Here is a 20,000-nt window from a genome sequence, read left to right as displayed (position 1 = left end):
TTATACTCTGCTGCCCTAATTAGGGAGTTGTGCATAATAATATTTGGTGTTTTTAACACTGGATTATGACGAGGATGAGCCGAGTGTAAACGCAGAAACACTAATCCCAGTTGCTTTTCTCGGCTCACGTCCTGGTCTCGTATTTCTGATTGTTTTATAGTTTAAATCAAACGGAGAGTGCAGACTTCCAACGAGGCCGGAGATGCGTTTATGTTCTCCTCAGTGGTCCTATTTCCCAAGTTCGGACACAAAGACATATTTCCCCATGTCTCTGTGTCTTAGTGACTGATGGGATCAACAACCTTTGAGACTGGTCCAGTATTAAGCGAGACGAAACAAGCTGCAACGTAACGTTAAACCGTCAGTTGGCGTCCACTAAAAGTTCTGTTGTTGCTGCTGACAGACTCAGATTATTATTCTAAGTGTGTGACAACATTATGAAAGGATCCCTACAGAGATAGACCTTTTAGTTAAAGAGTAAGATCCTTTTAGTTCAACATGGAACAGCCCCGAAATCACCATCACCAAACTGGTGGAAATATGCTGGCTCTATACACGCTAAAAGTCCTGATTATTTACATGGAGTCTGGTGGAAATATGCTGGCTCTCTACACGCTAAAAGTACTGATTATTTACATGGAGTCTGGTGGGTTTACCTTTCTTCAGTTTATCACAAATGTTCAACATCAGACTCACCTGTGGGTCAGACAGGTAAAGTGTCTCTGCAGGTGTCGTCTCTTCGTCCTCTGAACACGAATCAAATCCGTCCTGGTTGTAATAAACTTCTGCAGCCTGAGGGTCCTCCGGGATATCTGAACACACACACACACACACACACAGACACACACACGCACACACACGCACGCACACGCACGCATACGCACGCATGCACACACCCACACACACAGACACGCATGCACGCACGCACACACGCACACAGACACACACACACACACGCACAAACGCACACACACAGACACGCACACAGGCACACACACGCATGCACACACACAGACACACACGCACGCACGCATGCACACACCCACACACACAGACATGCATGCACGCACGCACACACGCACACAGACACACACGCAGGCACGCACACACACGCACGCACACACCCACACACACAGACACACATGCACGCACGCACGCACACAGACACACACGCACGCACACACACAGACAGACATACACACACATACAGTTAAGGTTATCTTTAATTTAACATTTAAACTTTCAATATAAAGCAGTGTTTCTCAAAGAGTGGTGGTTGGTAAAATATGTTATTATTTAAAATTTAAAAGTGTTTGGCTGCTGTTCTTCATCGTCTAACTTCAGCAATGAAGCGGACCGTTCTGCGACATGTCTCCAGTTTACGTCACAGATGATCAGCGTTAGCCTGACCAGCCAGAACTCCTAAAGTAAGGACGTTTGGACAGTGGCTGTCAGCGTCTGATGCGACGAATAAAGCGCCCTTCAGCGTGTTTGTAGAACGTACCGGGGAGAGCAGCAGCTACACGGGGTTTAGAGAGTAGTACGTAAGGGGGAAATTCGGCGTAGGGAGGTTGGTGGGGTGGATGATGGGTCAAACACAAGACTTTCACCCAAGAGACGAGGGATCGTGTCCCGCGTGTGTCTTTAACCGTCACGTTCTTCCCACATGTCACGGAAGCGTAAGCCCACCCACGACCTTTCGCTAAACATAACTGCATCAAAAGGGACGCCAATAGTGCCGACCAACATTGTTACTGACGCTAAAGGAGACTTTTAGCGTCAATAACAATGACAAAGTCACCTGACCAAGCGTCCGTATTTTACGAGATGGGAGTGAGAATCTGTTGGTAAGCAGCACCAGCAAAGATTACAGCATCCATTTACAGGTCCTGCAGAACCTGGAGAATACACCGCCAATATGCCTTCTGATGTTGGCTTTACATTTCGCAGCTTACATTGGGTAGCTTAGGTAGTAACAAGTTAGATAATCATGTGAACATGTCAGTTGACATAGCATAGCTTAGTGTCTTTGGGAGGCTCCCTGGCCATACGTTAGGTAACATAAGTTGACATAGTATGGTTAGTTCCCAGCGACTCACGCCACTAGGAGGTTAATGATTAAACCACTGCACTGCTATACTCTCTTCTGAAAACTAAGCTTATATTACAGTGTCTTACATGAAACCTTTACATAATCATGTTAGGTTACTGTAGGATACTACACGGCAAACTTTATTACTCCATTCATCCTTGACAAAGGCAGTGTTTACCAGAAAAACTCTTTCCATTCTTACCTTTCACAATAAAAGCCCTAGACATTTAACATACCAACACTGTTTACCAGAGGGAATTCAATTCACTCAATATTTCGCTAAAAGGAAACTCAAAAAGTAAATTCCCATTGCTGCCTGTAGGAATAGTTTCGATGTGATTATTTCGCATTTTCGTGTCGTTTATTGGACACGCCCCCCCGGTGTGTAACGGCCTTAAGCCGCGTCGTACTCCCAAGCCCCGCCCCTTTGTCCAAATATGGTCACTTCGAAATAAAAGCAAGCAAGGAAAGAATTAGGCAAAAATCATGCATGACTAAAATAAATACATAGATGACACACACACACACACACACACACACACACACACACACACACACACACACACACACACACATATATACACACATGCATACACATATACACACATGCATACACATATACACACATGTATACTCATATAAACACATGCATACACATACGTATACACATATACACACACAAGTATACACATATACACACATGCATACTAATGTACACACATGAATACACATATACACACATGCATACACATACACACACACACACACGCATACACATATACACACATGCATACACATATATACATATTTATACACATATACACACATGCATACTAATGTACACACATGCATACACATATACACATATTTATACATATAGACACACATGCATACACATATACACACATGTATACACATATGTATACACATATACACATATGTATACACATATACACACATGCATACACATATGTATACACATATACACATATGTATACACATATACACACATGCATACACATATACACACATGCATACACATATACACGTATTTATACATATAGACACACATGCATATACATATGCACACATGCATACACATTTACACATGCATACACATCGTGTATACACATATACACACATGTATACACATTTACACACACATGCATACACATATGCACACATGTATACACATACACACATGCATACACATCGTGTAAACACATATACACACATGTATACACATATACACACATGTATACACACATGTATACAGATATACACACACATGCGTACACATATACACATGCATACACATATACACACATGTATACACATATGTTTGCACACATGTATACACATATACACACATGCATACTAATGTACACACATGCATACACATATACACATATTTATACGTATAGACACACATGCATACACATATACACACATGTATACACATATGTATACACATATATACATATGTATACACATATACACACATGCATACACATATACACGTATTTATACATATAGACACACATGCATACACATCGTGTATACACATATACACACATGTATACACATATACACACATGCATACACATACACACATGCATACACATCGTGTAAACACATATACACACATGTATACACATATACACACATGCATACACATATACACACATGTATACACACATGTATACAGATATACACACATGCGTACACATATACACATGCATACACATATACACACATGTTTACACATACACACATGCATACACATATACACATATACACACATGTATACACATATACACACACATGCATACACATATACACACATGTATGTACATATACAACAATGCATATGTTCCACCAAAACAAAAATGCCAAACTCAACCCTTCAAAGCAGCAGTCCACAAACCAATGAGAAACGTTACTGATGCTACGTCAACCCGTTCTCATTCCGAACTCGTAAAATAAGGACGTTTGGACAGTGGCTGTCAGCGTGTGATGTGATGAAAAAGGCATCTTTCAGCGTGTTTGTGTAACGCACCGGGGAGAGCAGCAGTTAGAGAGGATTTAGAGAGTAGTATGTAAGGGTGTAAGGGCGAATTTCCACGTAAGGAGGTTGGTTAGGGTGGTGGATGGGTCAAACAAACACAGGACTCTCACCCAGGAGAGCGGGGTTCGCGTCCCGCTTGTCACGCTTGCTATAGTCGCTTTTTATTTTCCTCCCGCGTGTCACAGAACCGTACGCCCACCTACGACCCTTTCCTAAACATAACTGCGTCAAAAGGGACGGCAATAGTCCCGACCAAGCGCGTTTACTTGGCGCTAAAGGGACGGCAATAGTCCCGACCAAGCACGTTTACTTAGCGCTAAAGGGATGGCAATAGTCCCGACCAAGCGTGTTTACTTAGCGCTAAAGGGACAGCAATAGTCCCGACCAAGCGCGTTTACTTACAGCGCTAAAGGGACGGCAATAGTCCCGACCAAGCACGTTAACTTATAGCGCTAAAGGAGACTTTTAGCGTCAATAAGAACGACAAAGGCACCTGACCAAGCGTCCATATTTTACGAGATGAGTGTGAGAACCTGTTGGCTATGTCCACAAATTGTAGTCTATGAAATATCACACAATTTGTAAAATGTGTACTTTTAAATTTAAAAGTTATTATAAGTTCGAAGTCATTCCTCTTGAATCTTGATGGATTTAATTTGTCACTTCTACCCGGCGCTCTGTCTGATAATTATTCTTGCTAACGAGCTCGGGGAGTTTTTAAAGATGGAGAATGTTTAATTCATGGAGGGATTCTCTGAGGGTCGGACAGAGTCTCTCCCTCCTCCGTCAGCCAATCACGCGGCTGGGATCAGACAGCGGGTGGGGGGGCTCTGGGAGCAGAACAGACGTGAGAAACTTCAAAACAAGCCGGAGACCAACATGTGGAGCTCACGTCAGTTTTAGATTTCATGTGACGTCACACTGAGGCTCAGTCAGCTGTTTCTGTTTTTAGAGAGACCACCGAGGCTTTTAACCAGGAGCTGTCTGTCTGTCTCTCTGTCTCTCTGTCTGTCTCTCTCTCTCTGTCTGTCTCTCTGTCTGTCTCTCTCTCTCTTTCTGTCTGTCTATCTGTCTCTCTGTCTCTCCATCTCTCCTGCAGGAGGAAACGTGTTTGAGGAGCAGGAAACTGGAAACTCTCGAGTGTCTGAAGATCTAAAGTCAGACGCCGAGTGTTTGAAGGCTGAAAGGCTGGCACCGGAATAAAAGCTGGCTCTCTGTGGACACGCTCATTAGGGAACGTTATACTTCAATTATACAGAGATGCTTAAGAAAACCAACAGCAGGGGGAGGGGTCCAAACTGTGACTTTGTAGGAATCTAAAATGTTAAGTGAGGACACTTTACAGTTTTTCTCAATTGTTTACACACAAATACTGGTACTTGAGACACAATGACCACAGCATGTAACTCATGCACCAACCCCCTGAACTAATTCGGCTAAACTACAAGCACAATTCCTGCTTTACACTCAAATTGCAGTTCTAAAACACACTTTTTTTCAAAACACTACACACAATTCTCTGCATTTGGCACAATTTTCATGAAGAAAATCTCTTGTTTTCACAAGGAACACACTGCCATTTAAATATGCACACTGACTCATCCCATGGGCAAACACCCGTCACACAGTTTTACAATTAGCAATCAGAGCTTTAGCATAAAGGGGCAACAGGTGAGCTCTTCTGTTTTGGAGAATTTGTTTCTGCCTGGAGATGGAAAGTCCATCCATCCATCTTCTTCCGCTTATCCGGTAACGGGTCGCGGGGGTAGCAGCTCCAGCAGGGGACCCCAAACTTCCCTTTCCCGAGCCACATTAACCAGATCCGACTGGGGGATCCCGAGGCGTTCCCAGGCCTGGTTGGAGATATAATCCCTCCACCTAGTCCTGGGTCTTCCCCGAGGCCTCCTCCCAGCTGGACGTGCCTGGAACACCTCCCTAGGGAGGCGCCCAGGGGGCATCCTTACCAGATGCCCGAACCACCTCAACTGGCTCCTTTCGACGCGAAGGAGCAGCGGCTCTACTCCGAGCTCCTCACGGATGACTGAGCTTCTCACCCTATCTCTAAGGGAGACGCCAGCCACCCTCCTGAGGAAACCCATTTCGGCCGCTTGTACCCTGGATCTCGTTCTTTCGGTCATGACCCAGCCTTCATGACCATAGGTGAGGGTAGGAACGAAAACTGACCGGTAGATTGAGAGCTTTGGAGATGGAAAGTGTATGACAGAAATCCACAAACGCGTATACCCCTTCTCCAAAACTATGGAAGATGCATGTGGAGATATAGCAGTTGATTTTCATGGCTGGATTCGCCATGCTGGGCGATATTTCCCCCGCTGCTTGGCCAGGGAAAATGTTGCTTGTGATGTGGACGAGGTGCTGTGGTCAGACCCAAACAGAAGAGAGGATGCAGCATAGTTTTTTTTTTTTTTTTTTTTACTGTAACTGTATACAGTAAATTCTTCTGTTGTTTTGTATGTAGACCACTGTATGTGCAACTTTGTGTTGGTTGGGATGTACACTGTGTACATTGTTTTTTTGGGAAAATAAAATATATTTATTACCGTGTATTTGTGTGTTCTGAGTATAAAAACAATATTCTCAAATATTTTACATGTACTGTCTGTAGTAGGTGTAACACTGAGCACAAAAAAGGCCTAAGTCATTATGATGAATGGTGTTTTCCATTCATCAGTGTTTTCCATTGAGCACATCAGTGTTCAACTGGTTCTTCTAAATGTCTGTTCATATGATGGCTTGTGTGTGTCATGTGAAAACAAAATACCATTTTGAGAAGAGATGTAAAATTTCATTTTGCAGGAGAATTGAGGGGTTTTGCCCATTGTGTGTGTGTGTGTGTGTGTGTTTTTGGATTTGTGTGTAGAGTTCTGAGAATATGAGGCATGCTTTCAGAAAAACTGTAAAAAGGTGGGAAATGTTTGGGAGATAAGGATAATTCAGGAATGTCAGAAAAGTTAGAGCAATCACGGAAAATAAGGATGGGTTTGAAACGTGGTGACATTTTGGGGAAATTAAAGCACATTTTTGAAAGAGCGTATTTTTCACCGAGAACATTCTGCAAAAGTCTGGGATTGTTTTTGAGGGAAGACATTTGAGGAAATAATAAATCGCCTTTTTGTCGCCTTTATGCCGCCTTTTCATCACCTTTTCATCGCCTTATTTGTCGTCTTTTCGTCACCTTATTCATCGCCTTTTCATCGCCTTTTCATCACCTTTTCATCGCCTTATTCGTCGTCTTTTCGTCACCTTATTCGTCGCCTTTTCTGCACCTTTTCTGCACCTTTTCGTGTGAGGATATGTTTTAGAAAGTGAGGACGTGTTTTAGAAAGTGAGAACGTGTTTTAGAAAGTGAGGACGTGTTTTAGGAAGTGAGGACGTGTTTTAGAAAGTGAGGACGTGTTTTAGAAAGTTAGGACGTGTTTTAGGAAGTGAGGACGTGTTTTAGGAAGTGAGGACGTGTTTTAGAAAGTTAGGACGTGTTTTAGGAAGTGAGGACGTGTTTTAGAAAGTGAGGACGTGTTTTAGGAAGTTAGGACGTGTTTTAGGAAGTGAGGACGTGTTTTAGAAAGTGAGGACGTGTTTTAGAAAGTTAGGACGTGTTTTAGGAAGTGAGGACGTGTTTTAGGAAGTGAGGACGTGTTTTAGAAAGTGAGGACGTGTTTTAGAAAGTTAGGACGTGTTTTAGGAAGTGAGGACGTGTTTTAGAAAGTGAGGACGTGTTTTAGAAAGTTAGGACGTGTTTTAGGAAGTGAGGACGTGTTTTAGAAAGTGAGGACGTGTTTTAGAAAGTGAGGACGTGTTTTAGAAAGTGAGGACGTGTTTTAGAAAGTGAGGACGTATTTTTGGAAGTGAGGACGTGTTTTAGAAAGTTAGGACGTGTTTTAGAAATGAGAATATGTTTCAGTCACGTCTCCAAAGGTTGTTTTAGGGTTTAGGTTTGTAATGTTTTTGCAGGTTCTCACAACAAGTATAGCAGCACTAATATTAGTGTATTTCATGTGTGAGAAAACGTGAAATTGAAATCCTTGACAACCTTTATTCCAAGATGAATTTTCTCTCCCCAAAGTGCATCTTTTCTTTCATGTTTTTGGTGTTTGGCTCTGAGCAGCAGCGGCACAGAAACTCTCAGGTTTCATCATTTGTCCCCGAGCACTTTGATGCAATCATACATCTATGAACTCCGTAATGAGCTAAAGAGCTCGGCGGTTTCCTTAAATTATGTATCCCAAACGTATTCCTCCCACAGCAGACGGACGGGAAGACAGACTAACGGACGATAACAAAAGAGCAGAAGTTCCCTTTTCTCATTTAAAGCGTCCGTCAGAACTGACATTCATTTTTAATGAGATTTATAACCTTTTTAAAACCCGACAGGATTATCTAAACAAACAGCTGATTAAGTTGCTCCAACTCAGAAATCTCCGGAGAGCTTTTTTGCTTCGGATCAGCTGCAAATTTCATTAGTTTTGACTTACTGGCAGCTGGGTTTATTCTGAGAGCTTCAGTGACAGAGAACGTGACGGTGTGTGTTAAACGTGAACTGTGAACTGTGTGTTAATCCACAGACACGTCACAGCTGAGAAGTGATGAAAAGTTATTTTTTTAATATGTTTTTAACGAGAAACATTAAGTGTAATTTTACTGTCCGTTGAGCTGCTGTCAGGGACTGATCACAAACGTCAGGCAGTTCTGAACACAAGAAATTAAAGTAAATGAAGAGACATAATGTACCGGAGTTTAGTTACGCTGAAAAAAGACGAAGGAACAAGTCATTGACTGATCCAGGGACAGAGCGCATTTAAAGTGGCCATATTCTGCTCATTTTCAGGTTCATAATTGTATTTAGAGGTTGTACCAGAATAGGCTTACATGGTTTAATTTTCTAAAAACACCATATTTTTGTTGTACTGCACATTGCTGCAGCTCCTCTTTTCACCCTGTGTTCAGGTCTCTGTTTTAGCTACAGAGTGAGACCTCTCACTGCTGTAACATCTTTGTTGGCAGTCGCACATGGTCAGTAGCTAGTTAAGACCACATGCTCAGTAGCTAGGTAAGATCACATGCTCAGTAGCTAGGTAAGATCACATGCTCAGTAGCTAGGTAAGATCACATGCTCAGTAGCTAGGTAAGACCACATGCTCAGTAGCTAGGTAAGACCACATGATCAGTAGCTAGGTAAGATCACATGCTCAGTAGCTAGGTAAGACCACATGATCAGTAGCTAGGTAAGATCACATGCTCAGTAGCTAGGTAAGATCACATGATCAGTAGCTAGGTAAGATCACATGATCAGTAGCTAGGTAAGGACTACATGAGCTAGCTAGCTGTTTCTCCAACTTCAGTAGTACAAGGCAGGATTAGCCGGGAGACTTCTTCTAAACGAGGGCGCACTTCCAACTTTGTGTGGAATACCTGCAGAACAGGGACATGGAAGTAGTTCTATACAATTTATTTTGTAGATTAGGGTGAATTTGTGTGTGTTGTAGCAGTGTTTTGCCATTGAGAACGAGCTAGCTAGCATGCTAACGGTTAGCTCCCTAGACCCTCGTCTCAGCTAGTGACGTAGAAAGCCGTGCAGATTTTGACCAGCTCACCCAGAGACTGAAGGCAGGACACATTCAGAAACCGTATCTCACTCTAAACAGCATGGATGTTATTTTTCAAAGTTTGTATGTGTGTGGAAGCACAAGAGACACAAAATAACACCCCAAATCCCAGAAAAAGTGTTTTTTTTCATAATATGGGCACTTTAAGTCCTGCCCACACCGGAGTAGGGGTGTCACAATTTCCATATTTAAAGGTACACTGTGTAGGAATTTCTCCCATCTAGCGGTGAAATTGTATTTTGCATTCAAACGAATAGTGCTCTCTAGCGCCTCGCTTTTTCAAATGCGTGTTGCAACGACGGTAGCAGTTATGTACCAAGAAGCTCTGACAACATGTCTTCCAATTGTCACTTTTTTGGCGAGGATTCCTTCTCCTGTGGCTCGGCATAAGTCTGATCCTCCATTATGAACTAAAGGGCAGTGACAAGCTCCTCTCACTGATCTCCTTCTCCGTTTCAGCTGGATTCAGTCATGTGACGCTGGCTCTGAACGAAAACGCGTTGTGGATTAGCTAGACGGGTAGACTAGTGCTCTATGTCCCTCTCAGCCATTATAGTTTTTCAAAATGGCGGAACGACGTGGAAGCCTCCTTGGACTTGCCCGTCCAATGTAAATACAGATAAGAAATTCTTTGCTTACGAGGATAAGTCAGATCATTGGCAGAGGTCATTTTACACCAATGAGGACATATTAATGAATGAAAAGTTTTTTTGTGATTGTTTTGGGCAAAAATCCTTGATTATGCGGTATATTTTCTTAAAAAATGCGATGGAATATGCGGGATATTTATGCAATTTTATGCGATGAAATTGCGGGAACTTGCAAAAACTGCAGTTTCATCGTGGCTTCATCGCGGGGTTTGCAGCTTTTCGATGATGTTCACGTCGCGTAATTACGTCACTTCATAACGTTACTTCATAACGTTCCCATGGCAACAGGGGAAAATGGCTGCTCTTGTGTGAACTTTCTGCTAAGATATATGTGAGTTTTTTGCTACGAAAATGCGGGGATTATGAAATCATGCAAGCCCTGCATTTTTGCGCGGAAATCTGCAATTTATGCGGCGAAAGTGTGGCGTATTTGAAAAAATGCGCCCCCCCCCCCGCATAAATATGCAGACTTTGGCTGATTATGCATTGAATTATGCAATCGCATAATCACGTTTTTCTGGAGGAACTGATGTATATGCAGTATTATGTGCTTAAGCTTACTAACAGCTAACTTGTCCTCTCTGATAGACATTCACTGTGTGTATGTGCTCGTTGTAAAAGAGCTGTGTTAGTCATTGAGGTGCATTGTTTGAAGGTTGCGAGAGCAGACGAGGAAGTTGCACCACACAGAGGCCCCGACCTGGGCGTGTGTGTGTGTGTGTGTGTGTGTGTGTGTGTGTGTGAAGATACCAGTTTCTGTCTAGAAACTAGAAGACACCCCCCCCCCCTATGAGGATAGGATAAAAGCTTGAGGGAGAGAACAGATCAGAGCTCATAATTCGGAGGACAACTTGGTAGACCAGCTCTGACTTGATGTCTGTTGCTAGGGAAACTAGCGGTAGGTTTCCACACTGTGAAATTTCGCTTCGCTCTCATTGAGGTTGAATGGAGACGAAATTCGCCCTGATTGGGCGAGAGCGAATCGCCGAGGCGAGCGAAACAAAGTTGATGAAAGTTTAACTTTATTCAAATGAGGACCACTCGAGAACCAATCAGGTCCGCGTGTTTGTATTTGGAGGTGGGAGTTACAAAAAAAGTCTGACCAAGATGGCGGAGGTTATCAGCGCTGTATCATGAATTTATATGTGATTAAAATGTTTCTACACGAACATTGGTACTTGTATCAACACAAATTGTGATTTATATGACACACGAACTTAGTCAGGGCACACACACCACTAAATAGACCACTGTAGATGTTAGTTTAAACACTCAAACTTTTCAGCTAGCCGACAGGCTAATCACTAGCATGTTCGGACATTGGATTTCATAGTAAGCCTAGCCAGGAAGCTAGGCTACTTGTGCATTTGTTTGATTACATGTTTTGTTGGCGAACATTGATGCTTGTATCAACACGGATTTCACAAGCTACAATAGCAACGATAGCTTGCTAGCAAATTACCTGATAGCTACCTATGCTACCTAGCTTCAACCCTCTCTGCTAGCTACCTATGCTACCTAGCTTCAACCCTCTCTGCTAGCTACCTAGCTTCAACCCTCTCTGCTAGCTGCCTAGCAGCCGCTGTTCTGTTACGGTCTGGCGTGTGGTTTTCGCGACCATGCCCCCGAGGCAATATTTCGCTGGCCGAAATTTGCTTGGTGTTTCGCTGTGTGGAACCCTACCGTTAGTCTCTGTTTGTGAAACCACAATTGTGTTGTAACTTTTATGCTGGACTCCGTAAACTTTGCTTAACTGAACTCTTTGTCTCAGATTTAACTTAAGTCCGATGTAAGAAGGCGCGGGAATTATTAAATTGGAGTCAGATTTAACAGGCCTTAGGGCCTTATTTTAGACATAATTCCCTACAGTTGTTAATAAAATAGTGGTCTTTGGCAACATACTAGGAACCACCACAGATGTTTGACTTAAACTATTTAATATATTTTCATCTCTAATGTTTTGACCAAACTGTGCAGAAAATGTAAGGAATTATCTTCATCCGTAACATGTAGGAAATCTAAACTAAGATGATGTTTTTCTCACCGTGCACTTCCGACTCTGACATCTCGCCGTCCTCCTGTTTCATCAGGATTGGCTGCGAGCCTCCTGGTGACCCATGGTCCTGAATGCTGATTGGTTGACTTCGGCAGGCTCCGTCCTCTCTGCTCTCCTGGGGTTTTAGTTTTAATTGACTCTTTTAGTTCCTCTCCCTTCAAACATCCACCGACTCAGAGAGAGAACTAACACCGCAACACTTCCTCTACGTATTAGTAGAAGCAGATGCTAACACACGCTAACACATGCTCACACGCTAAAATATCCTAAAATATGCTAAAACATGCAAATAAAATGCTAAAAATAGGCTAAAACCTGCTTACACATGCTAACAGGCTAAATTATGCTAACACCTGCTAACACATGCTAATACACTAAAATAAGCAAAATATGCTAAAACACACTAAGAAATGCTAAAATAGGCTGAAACATGCTAACACACTAAATTATGCTAACACATGATAACACACACTAACTTGCTAACACATGCTAATACACTAACAGATGCTACTGTAACATGCTTACATATTCTAACATAAAGCATGCTAACTAAACACATGCTAACATGACACATGCTAACAAATGCTAAGACATGCTAACATGTTTACATGCTAACACACGGTAAAATGCTAACACATGCTAACATGCTAGTAGTAGTGGCCAAATGCATTAAATAAACGTGTAGATTATCTACTTAAACTGTGTACTAAACTCTTCAACACCTCAACACTTTCTCTGAGTCTCCTTAGAACCCTTCAGAACCCTTAGAAACCTTCAGAACCCTTCAGAATCCTTAGTATCCTTAGAAACCTTCAGAACCCTTCAGAATCCTTAGTATCCTTAGAAACCTTCAGAACCCTTAGAAACCTTCAGAACCCTTCAGAATCCTTAGCACCCTCAGAAACCTTCAGAACCCTTAGAACCCTTCAGAACCCTTCAGAATCCTTAGTACCCTTAGAACCCTTCAGAACCCTTAGTACCCTTAGAAACCTTCAGAACCCTTCAGAACCCTTCAGAATCCTTAGTACCCTTAGAAACCTTCAGAACCCTTAGAACCCTCAGAAACTTTACCTGAAACATTCGGGACTAAGAAGATTAATTCAACCCGTGAAGAGCAGCAGTCTGTGGTCTGCGGGGTAAATATATAACATGTATAAAGTGAATTCATCTTTTTCTTACATTCAGAACGTCCAGGCTGACTTTTTCAAAATGTCGGCTCCTGAGTTCCCTCCTACGCGTGTGGATCTCCTCGTATTTCTCCTCGGCCAGTTTCCTGTTGAGACAGAAACCAAAACCTCTTTAACTCTCCTGTTGTCCTCGGGTCACAATGTGACCCATATTCAGCTCAGTACTTTCATTGAATTTGGGTGTTTGTCTTCAATTTTATAGCATTTTGAGAGAGAAATAATGATAAAAGAAAGTTGAAAAGAGTGACAAACACTACTGAAACGCTCTCATAAACACTACTGAAACGCTCTCATAAACACTACTGAAACGCTCTCATGAACACTACTGAAACGCTCTCATGAACACTACTGAAACGCTCTCATGAACACTACTGAAACGCTCTCATAAACACTACTGAAACACTTTTATAAACACTACTGAAACACTTTTATAAACGCTACTGAAACGCTCTCATAAACACTACTGAAACACTCATAAACACTACTGAAATGCTACTGAAACGCTCTCGTGAACGCTACTGAAACACTTTTATAAACGCTACTGAAACACTTTTATAAACACTACTGAAACACTTTTATAAACGCTACTGAAACGCTCTCATGAACACTACTGAAACACTCTCATAAACACTACTGAAACACTTTTATAAACACTACTGAAACGCTCTCATAAACGCTACTGAAACACTTTTATAAACGCTACTGAAACGCTCTCATAAACACTACTGAAACGCTCTCATAAACGCTACTGAAACACTTTTATAAACGCTACTGAAACGCTCTCATAAACACTACTGAAACGCTCTCGTGAACGCTACTGAAACACTTTTATAAACGCTACTGAAACACTCTCATAAACACTACTGAAACGCTCTCATGAACACTACTGAAACACTTTTATAAACACTACTGAAACACTTTCTACTGAAACACTCTCATAAACACTACTGAAACTAGGGATGAGCGAGTACAGCATTATCTGTATCTGTATCTGTTAACCATATGAATTATCTGTATCTGTATCGGTACTTGGACTGGGCGGGGCCTAACCTGGAAGTGGGCGGGATTTAACCCGGAAGTGGGTCGGTTTGTCTTGAAATGGGCGGGGCTTTAACCGGTATGTTATTTTAAGCATGCAATTGATATGGGTTGATCAGAAATTGTTATATTTATTGCTGATTAGAAAACTATTTACATGACAGCATCAGCATTGAGCTTCAGATCAATGGTTTAGATCACAATAACAAACAAACTATATACAGAACAAGAATAACGAATACAACACATGAGGTTGCAATTATGAAGTAAAATGTAATGAACAAGAGTTTTCAAACTCAACATAACTTTCTTTTTTTAACTTTTAATTTTTTTATGATCAGTGTGATTTTTTTATTTTTTTTTTATTTCCACACCAGGTATGTGTGTGTGTGTGTGTGTGAGAGAGAGTAAGAGAGAGACAGAGAGAGAGAGAAAGAGAGAGAGAGGGGGCGGGGGGGACTGTGCTGAACTGTTTTTCAGATCTGTTTAGAGCCAGCTGACGGTTTAAAAAAGAAAAAACATCTCCGACAGGCAGAGACGCATTCTACCAAACACCACGTCTGAACAAACCCCACGTTTACCAGAACTCTACTGGTTAATAAGGAAGTACTACAAACCGAAGTAAAAAACAAACCTGAAGCTGAAAAAACCCTCAACGTTAACGGAAAAGACCGGCGAACCTGAGAGAGAGAGAGAGAGAGCTGTTCTGTGTGTGTGTGAGTGAGCAGAGCGGGACACAACAACGCAATACATCTGTATGTGTGTAGGGTAGGTTTCAGTAGTGTTCATGAGAGCGTTTCAGTAGCGTTCATGAGAGCGTTTCAGTAGTGTTTATGAGAGCGTTTCAGTAGTGTTTACGAGAGTGTTTCAGTAGCGTTCATGAGAGCGTTTCAGTAGTGTTTACGAGAGCGTTTCAGTAGTGTTTACGAGAGCTTTTCAGTAGTGTTTACGAGAGTGTTTCAGTAGCGTTCATGAGAGCGTTTCAGTAGTGTTTACGAGAGCGTTTCAGTAGTGTTCATGAGAGCGTTTCAGTAGTGTTTACGAGAGCGTTTCAGTAGTGTTTATGAGAGCGTTTCAGTAGTGTTTACGAGAGCGTTTCAGTAGCGTTTATGAGAGTGTTTCAGTAGTGTTTACGAGAGCGTTTCAGTAGTGTTCATGAGAGCGTTTCAGTAGCGTTCATGAGAGCGTTTCAGTAGTGTTCATGAGAGCGTTTCAGTAGTGTTTACGAGAGCGTTTCAGTAGTGTTTACGAGAGCGTTTCAGTAGTGTTCATGAGAGTGTTTCAGTAGTGTTTACGAGAGCGTTTCAGTAGTGTTTACGAGAGCGTTTCAGTAGCGTTTATGAGAGTGTTTCAGTAGTGTTTACGAGAGCGTTTCAGTAGCGTTCATGAGAGCGTTTCAGTAGCGTTTATGAGAGCGTTTCAGTAGTGTTTACGAGAGCGTTTCAGTAGTGTTTACGAGAGCGTTTCAGTAGCGTTTATGAGAGTGTTTCAGTAGTGTTTACGAGAGCGTTTCAGTAGCGTTCATGAGAGCGTTTCAGTAGTGTTTACGAGAGCGTTTCAGTAGTGTTTACGAGAGCGTTTCAGTAGCGTTCATGAGAGCGTTTCAGTAGCGTTTATGAGAGCGTTTCAGTAGCGTTTATGAGAGCGTTTCAGTAGTGTTTATGAGAGCGTTTCAGTAGCGTTTATGAGAGCGTTTCAGTAGTGTTTATGAGAGTGTTTCAGTAGCGTTCATGAGAGCGTTTCAGTAGCGTTCATGAGAGCGTTTCAGTAGTGTTCATGAGAGCGTTTCAGTAGTGTTTATGAGAGCGTTTCAGTAGTGTTTATGAGAGCGTTTCAGTAGCGTTTATGAGAGTGTTTCAGTAGTGTTTACGAGAGCGTTTCAGTAGTGTTTATGAGAGCGTTTCAGTAGCGTTCATGAGAGCGTTTCAGTAGTGTTCATGAGAGCGTTTCAGTAGTGTTTACGAGAGCGTTTCAGTAGCGTTCATGAGAGTGTTTCAGTAGTGTTTACGAGAGCGTTTCAGTAGTGTTTACGAGAGCGTTTCAGTAGTGTTTAGGAGAGCGTTTCAGTAGGTTCGAGAGCGTTTCAGTAGTGTTTAGAGAGCGTTTCAGTAGTGTTTACGAGAGCGTTTCAGTAGCGTTTATGAGAGTGTTTCAGTAGTGTTTACGAGAGCGTTTCAGTAGCGTTTATGAGAGTGTTTCAGTAGTGTTTACGAGAGCGTTTCAGTAGCGTTTATGAGAGTGTTTCAGTAGTGTTTACGAGAGCGTTTCAGTAGTGTTTACGAGAGCGTTTCAGTAGTGTTTACGAGAGCGTTTCAGTAGTGTTTAAGAGAGCGTTTCAGTAGTGTTTACGAGAGCGTTTCAGTAGCGTTCATGAGAGAGTTTCAGTAGCGTTTACGAGAGCGTTTCAGTAGCGTTCATGAGAGCGTTTCAGTAGCGTTCATGAGAGCGTTTCAGTAGCGTTTATGAGAGCGTTTCAGTAGTGTTTATGAGAGTGTTTCAGTAGCGTTCATGAGAGCGTTTCAGTAGTGTTTACGAGAGTGTTTCAGTAGCGTTCATGAGAGCGTTTCAGTAGCGTTCATGAGAGCGTTTCAGTAGCGTTCATGAGAGCGTTTCAGTAGTGTTTATGAGAGCGTTTCAGTAGTGTTTATGAGAGCGTTTCAGTAGTGTTCATGAGAGCGTTTCAGTAGTGTTTAGGAGAGCGTTTCAGTAGTGTTTATGAGAGCGTTTCAGTAGCGTTTATGAGAGTGTTTCAGTAGTGTTTACGAGAGCGTTTCAGTAGTGTTTAGGAGAGCGTTTCAGTAGCGTTCATGAGAGCGTTTCAGTAGTGTTTACGAGAGTGTTTCAGTAGTGTTTACGAGAGCGTTTCAGTAGCGTTCATGAGAGCGTTTCAGTAGCGTTTATGAGAGCGTTTCAGTAGTGTTTATGAGAGTGTTTCAGTAGCGTTCATGAGAGCGTTTCAGTAGCGTTCATGAGAGCGTTTCAGTAGTGTTCATGAGAGCGTTTCAGTAGTGTTTACGAGAGCGTTTCAGTAGTGTTCATGAGAGCGTTTCAGTAGCGTTTATGAGAGTGTTTCAGTAGTGTTTACGAGAGCGTTTCAGTAGCGTTTATGAGAGTGTTTCAGTAGTGTTCATGAGAGTGTTTCAGTAGTGTTTATGAGAGCGTTTCAGTAGTGTTTACGAGAGCGTTTCAGTAGTGTTTAAGAGAGCGTTTCAGTAGTGTTTAAGAGAGCGTTTCAGTAGTGTTTACGAGAGCGTTTCAGTAGCGTTCATGAGAGAGTTTCAGTAGCGTTTACGAGAGCGTTTCAGTAGCGTTCATGAGAGCGTTTCAGTAGCGTTCATGAGAGCGTTTCAGTAGCGTTTATGAGAGCGTTTCAGTAGTGTTTATGAGAGCGTTTCAGTAGCGTTCATGAGAGCGTTTCAGTAGTGTTCATGAGAGCGTTTCAGTAGCGTTTATGAGTGTTTCAGTAGTGTTTACGAGAGCGTTTCAGTAGCGTTTATGAGAGTGTTTCAGTAGTGTTTACGAGAGCGTTTCAGTAGTGTTTATGAGAGCGTTTCAGTAGCGTTCATGAGAGCGTTTCAGTAGTGTTTACGAGAGCGTTTCAGTAGTGTTTACGAGAGCGTTTCAGTAGCGTTCATGAGAGCGTTTCAGTAGCGTTTATGAGAGCGTTTCAGTAGTGTTTATGAGAGCGTTTCAGTAGTGTTTATGAGAGCGTTTCAGTAGCGTTTATGAGAGCGTTTCAGTAGTGTTTATGAGAGTGTTTCAGTAGCGTTCATGAGAGCGTTTCAGTAGCGTTCATGAGAGCGTTTCAGTAGTGTTCATGAGAGCGTTTCAGTAGTGTTTACGAGAGCGTTTCAGTAGTGTTTACGAGAGCGTTTCAGTAGTGTTCATGAGAGCGTTTCAGTAGCGTTTATGAGAGTGTTTCAGTAGTGTTTACGAGAGCGTTTCAGTAGCGTTCATGAGAGAGTTTCAGTAGTGTTCATGAGAGCGTTTCAGTAGTGTTCACGAGAGTGTTTCAGTAGCGTTTACGAGAGAGTTTCAGTAGTGTTCATGAGAGCGTTTCAGTAGTGTTTACGAGAGTGTTTCAGTAGTGTTTACGAGAGTGTTTCAGTAGTGTTTACGAGAGTGTTTCAGTAGCGTTTACGAGAGTGTTTCAGTAGCGTTTACGAGAGTGTTTCAGTAGCATTTACGAGAGTGTTTCAGTAGTGTATGTAAGAGCATTTCACGTGTTTGTGAGAGGTAATTCTGAATAATGTCCCTGACGGCCCCTCATATATCCGTATAGCTGTATCAATATTTTGTCCCACCCCTTCTGGAGAAGCAAGGTCTTAGTTTTTATAATCCACATTTCTGTCCCAAACTCCCAGGAAACTTCAGGCCCGCTGCAACTCTCACTTCTTATGAATGGAGGCTGAAGACTTGTGTTCATTCCCTGCGTCTGAGACCCATCTGTCAGCTGACTGAGTGAACGTGTTCAGGTGGCGTGTGTCCTCCTGTAATGTGATCCCCGCCTGATTGGATCCGCTCTGAGGAGTCACAGCTGAGCGACGCTTTATTACCCAGAATCCAACGTGTTTAACAGCCGCTCGGAGCCACCGAACTCTATTAACACGGCGGCTCCGAGGGACAGGAGGAGACGGAGAGTCTGTCTGAGTCAATCAGCCCACTTTCACTGACACTTCCTGCAGCTCAGTGTGCACATACTCCGCGTGGCATCGCTGTTCAAAATCATCCTCAAGAACAAAAGTGTGAGGTATATATATAAGTGGATATGTCAGTACAAGTACATTAACTCAACTAAGTCCTGGTAATGCAAAAGTAAATGTGTTTTGAGTCTGTGATAAAATGTCGAAAAACGCCCGAAAAGGAGAGAAAGTAGGAAGTAGACTCTTATTCTTCTCACAGACTTCATTTTAGAGCCAGTGGAGTATGTCTGTGTGTGTGTGTGTGTGTGTGTGTGTGTGTGTGTGTGTGTGTGTGTTACCTGAGTCTCTTTGTGTGTGTGTGTGTGTGTGTGTGTGTGTGTGTGTGTTACCTGAGTCTCTTTGTGTGTGTGTGTGTGTGTGTGTGTGTGTGTGTGTGTGTGTGTGTGTGTGTGTTACCTGAGTCTCTTTGTGTGTGTGTGTGTGTGTGTGTGTTTGCTGTGTGTCTTTGTGTGTGTGTGTGTGTGTGTGTGTGTGTGTGTGTGTGTTACCTGAGTCTCTTTGTGTGTGTGTGTGTGTGTGTGTGTGTGTGTGTGTGTGTGTGTGTGTGTGTGTGTGTTACCTGAGTCTCTTTGTGTGTGTGTG

General features: G+C 42.4%; 1 protein-coding gene across 1 annotated transcript in view; it reads right to left on the bottom strand.

Annotated features, from left to right (window-relative positions):
* nek11 (NIMA-related kinase 11) overlaps positions 1 to 20,000 on the bottom strand; it is a 104,347-nt gene that overhangs the window by 29,193 nt on the left and 55,154 nt on the right. Inside the window, exons 11-13 of the mRNA XM_036006343.1 lie at positions 13,670 to 13,763; positions 12,479 to 12,605; positions 697 to 812 (exon numbers count right to left, since the gene is read on the bottom strand). Coding sequence (XP_035862236.1) covers positions 697 to 812; positions 12,479 to 12,605; positions 13,670 to 13,763 — 337 coding nt within the window. The remainder of the gene's footprint in view (positions 1 to 696; positions 813 to 12,478; positions 12,606 to 13,669; positions 13,764 to 20,000) is intronic.

Source organism: Sander lucioperca, chromosome 10, assembly GCF_008315115.2.
Source record: "Sander lucioperca isolate FBNREF2018 chromosome 10, SLUC_FBN_1.2, whole genome shotgun sequence".
Lineage (NCBI taxonomy): Eukaryota > Metazoa > Chordata > Actinopteri > Perciformes > Percidae > Sander > Sander lucioperca.
Note: the sequence above shows the minus strand (reverse complement) of the source record. Positions and strands in the feature narration are given on the sequence as shown.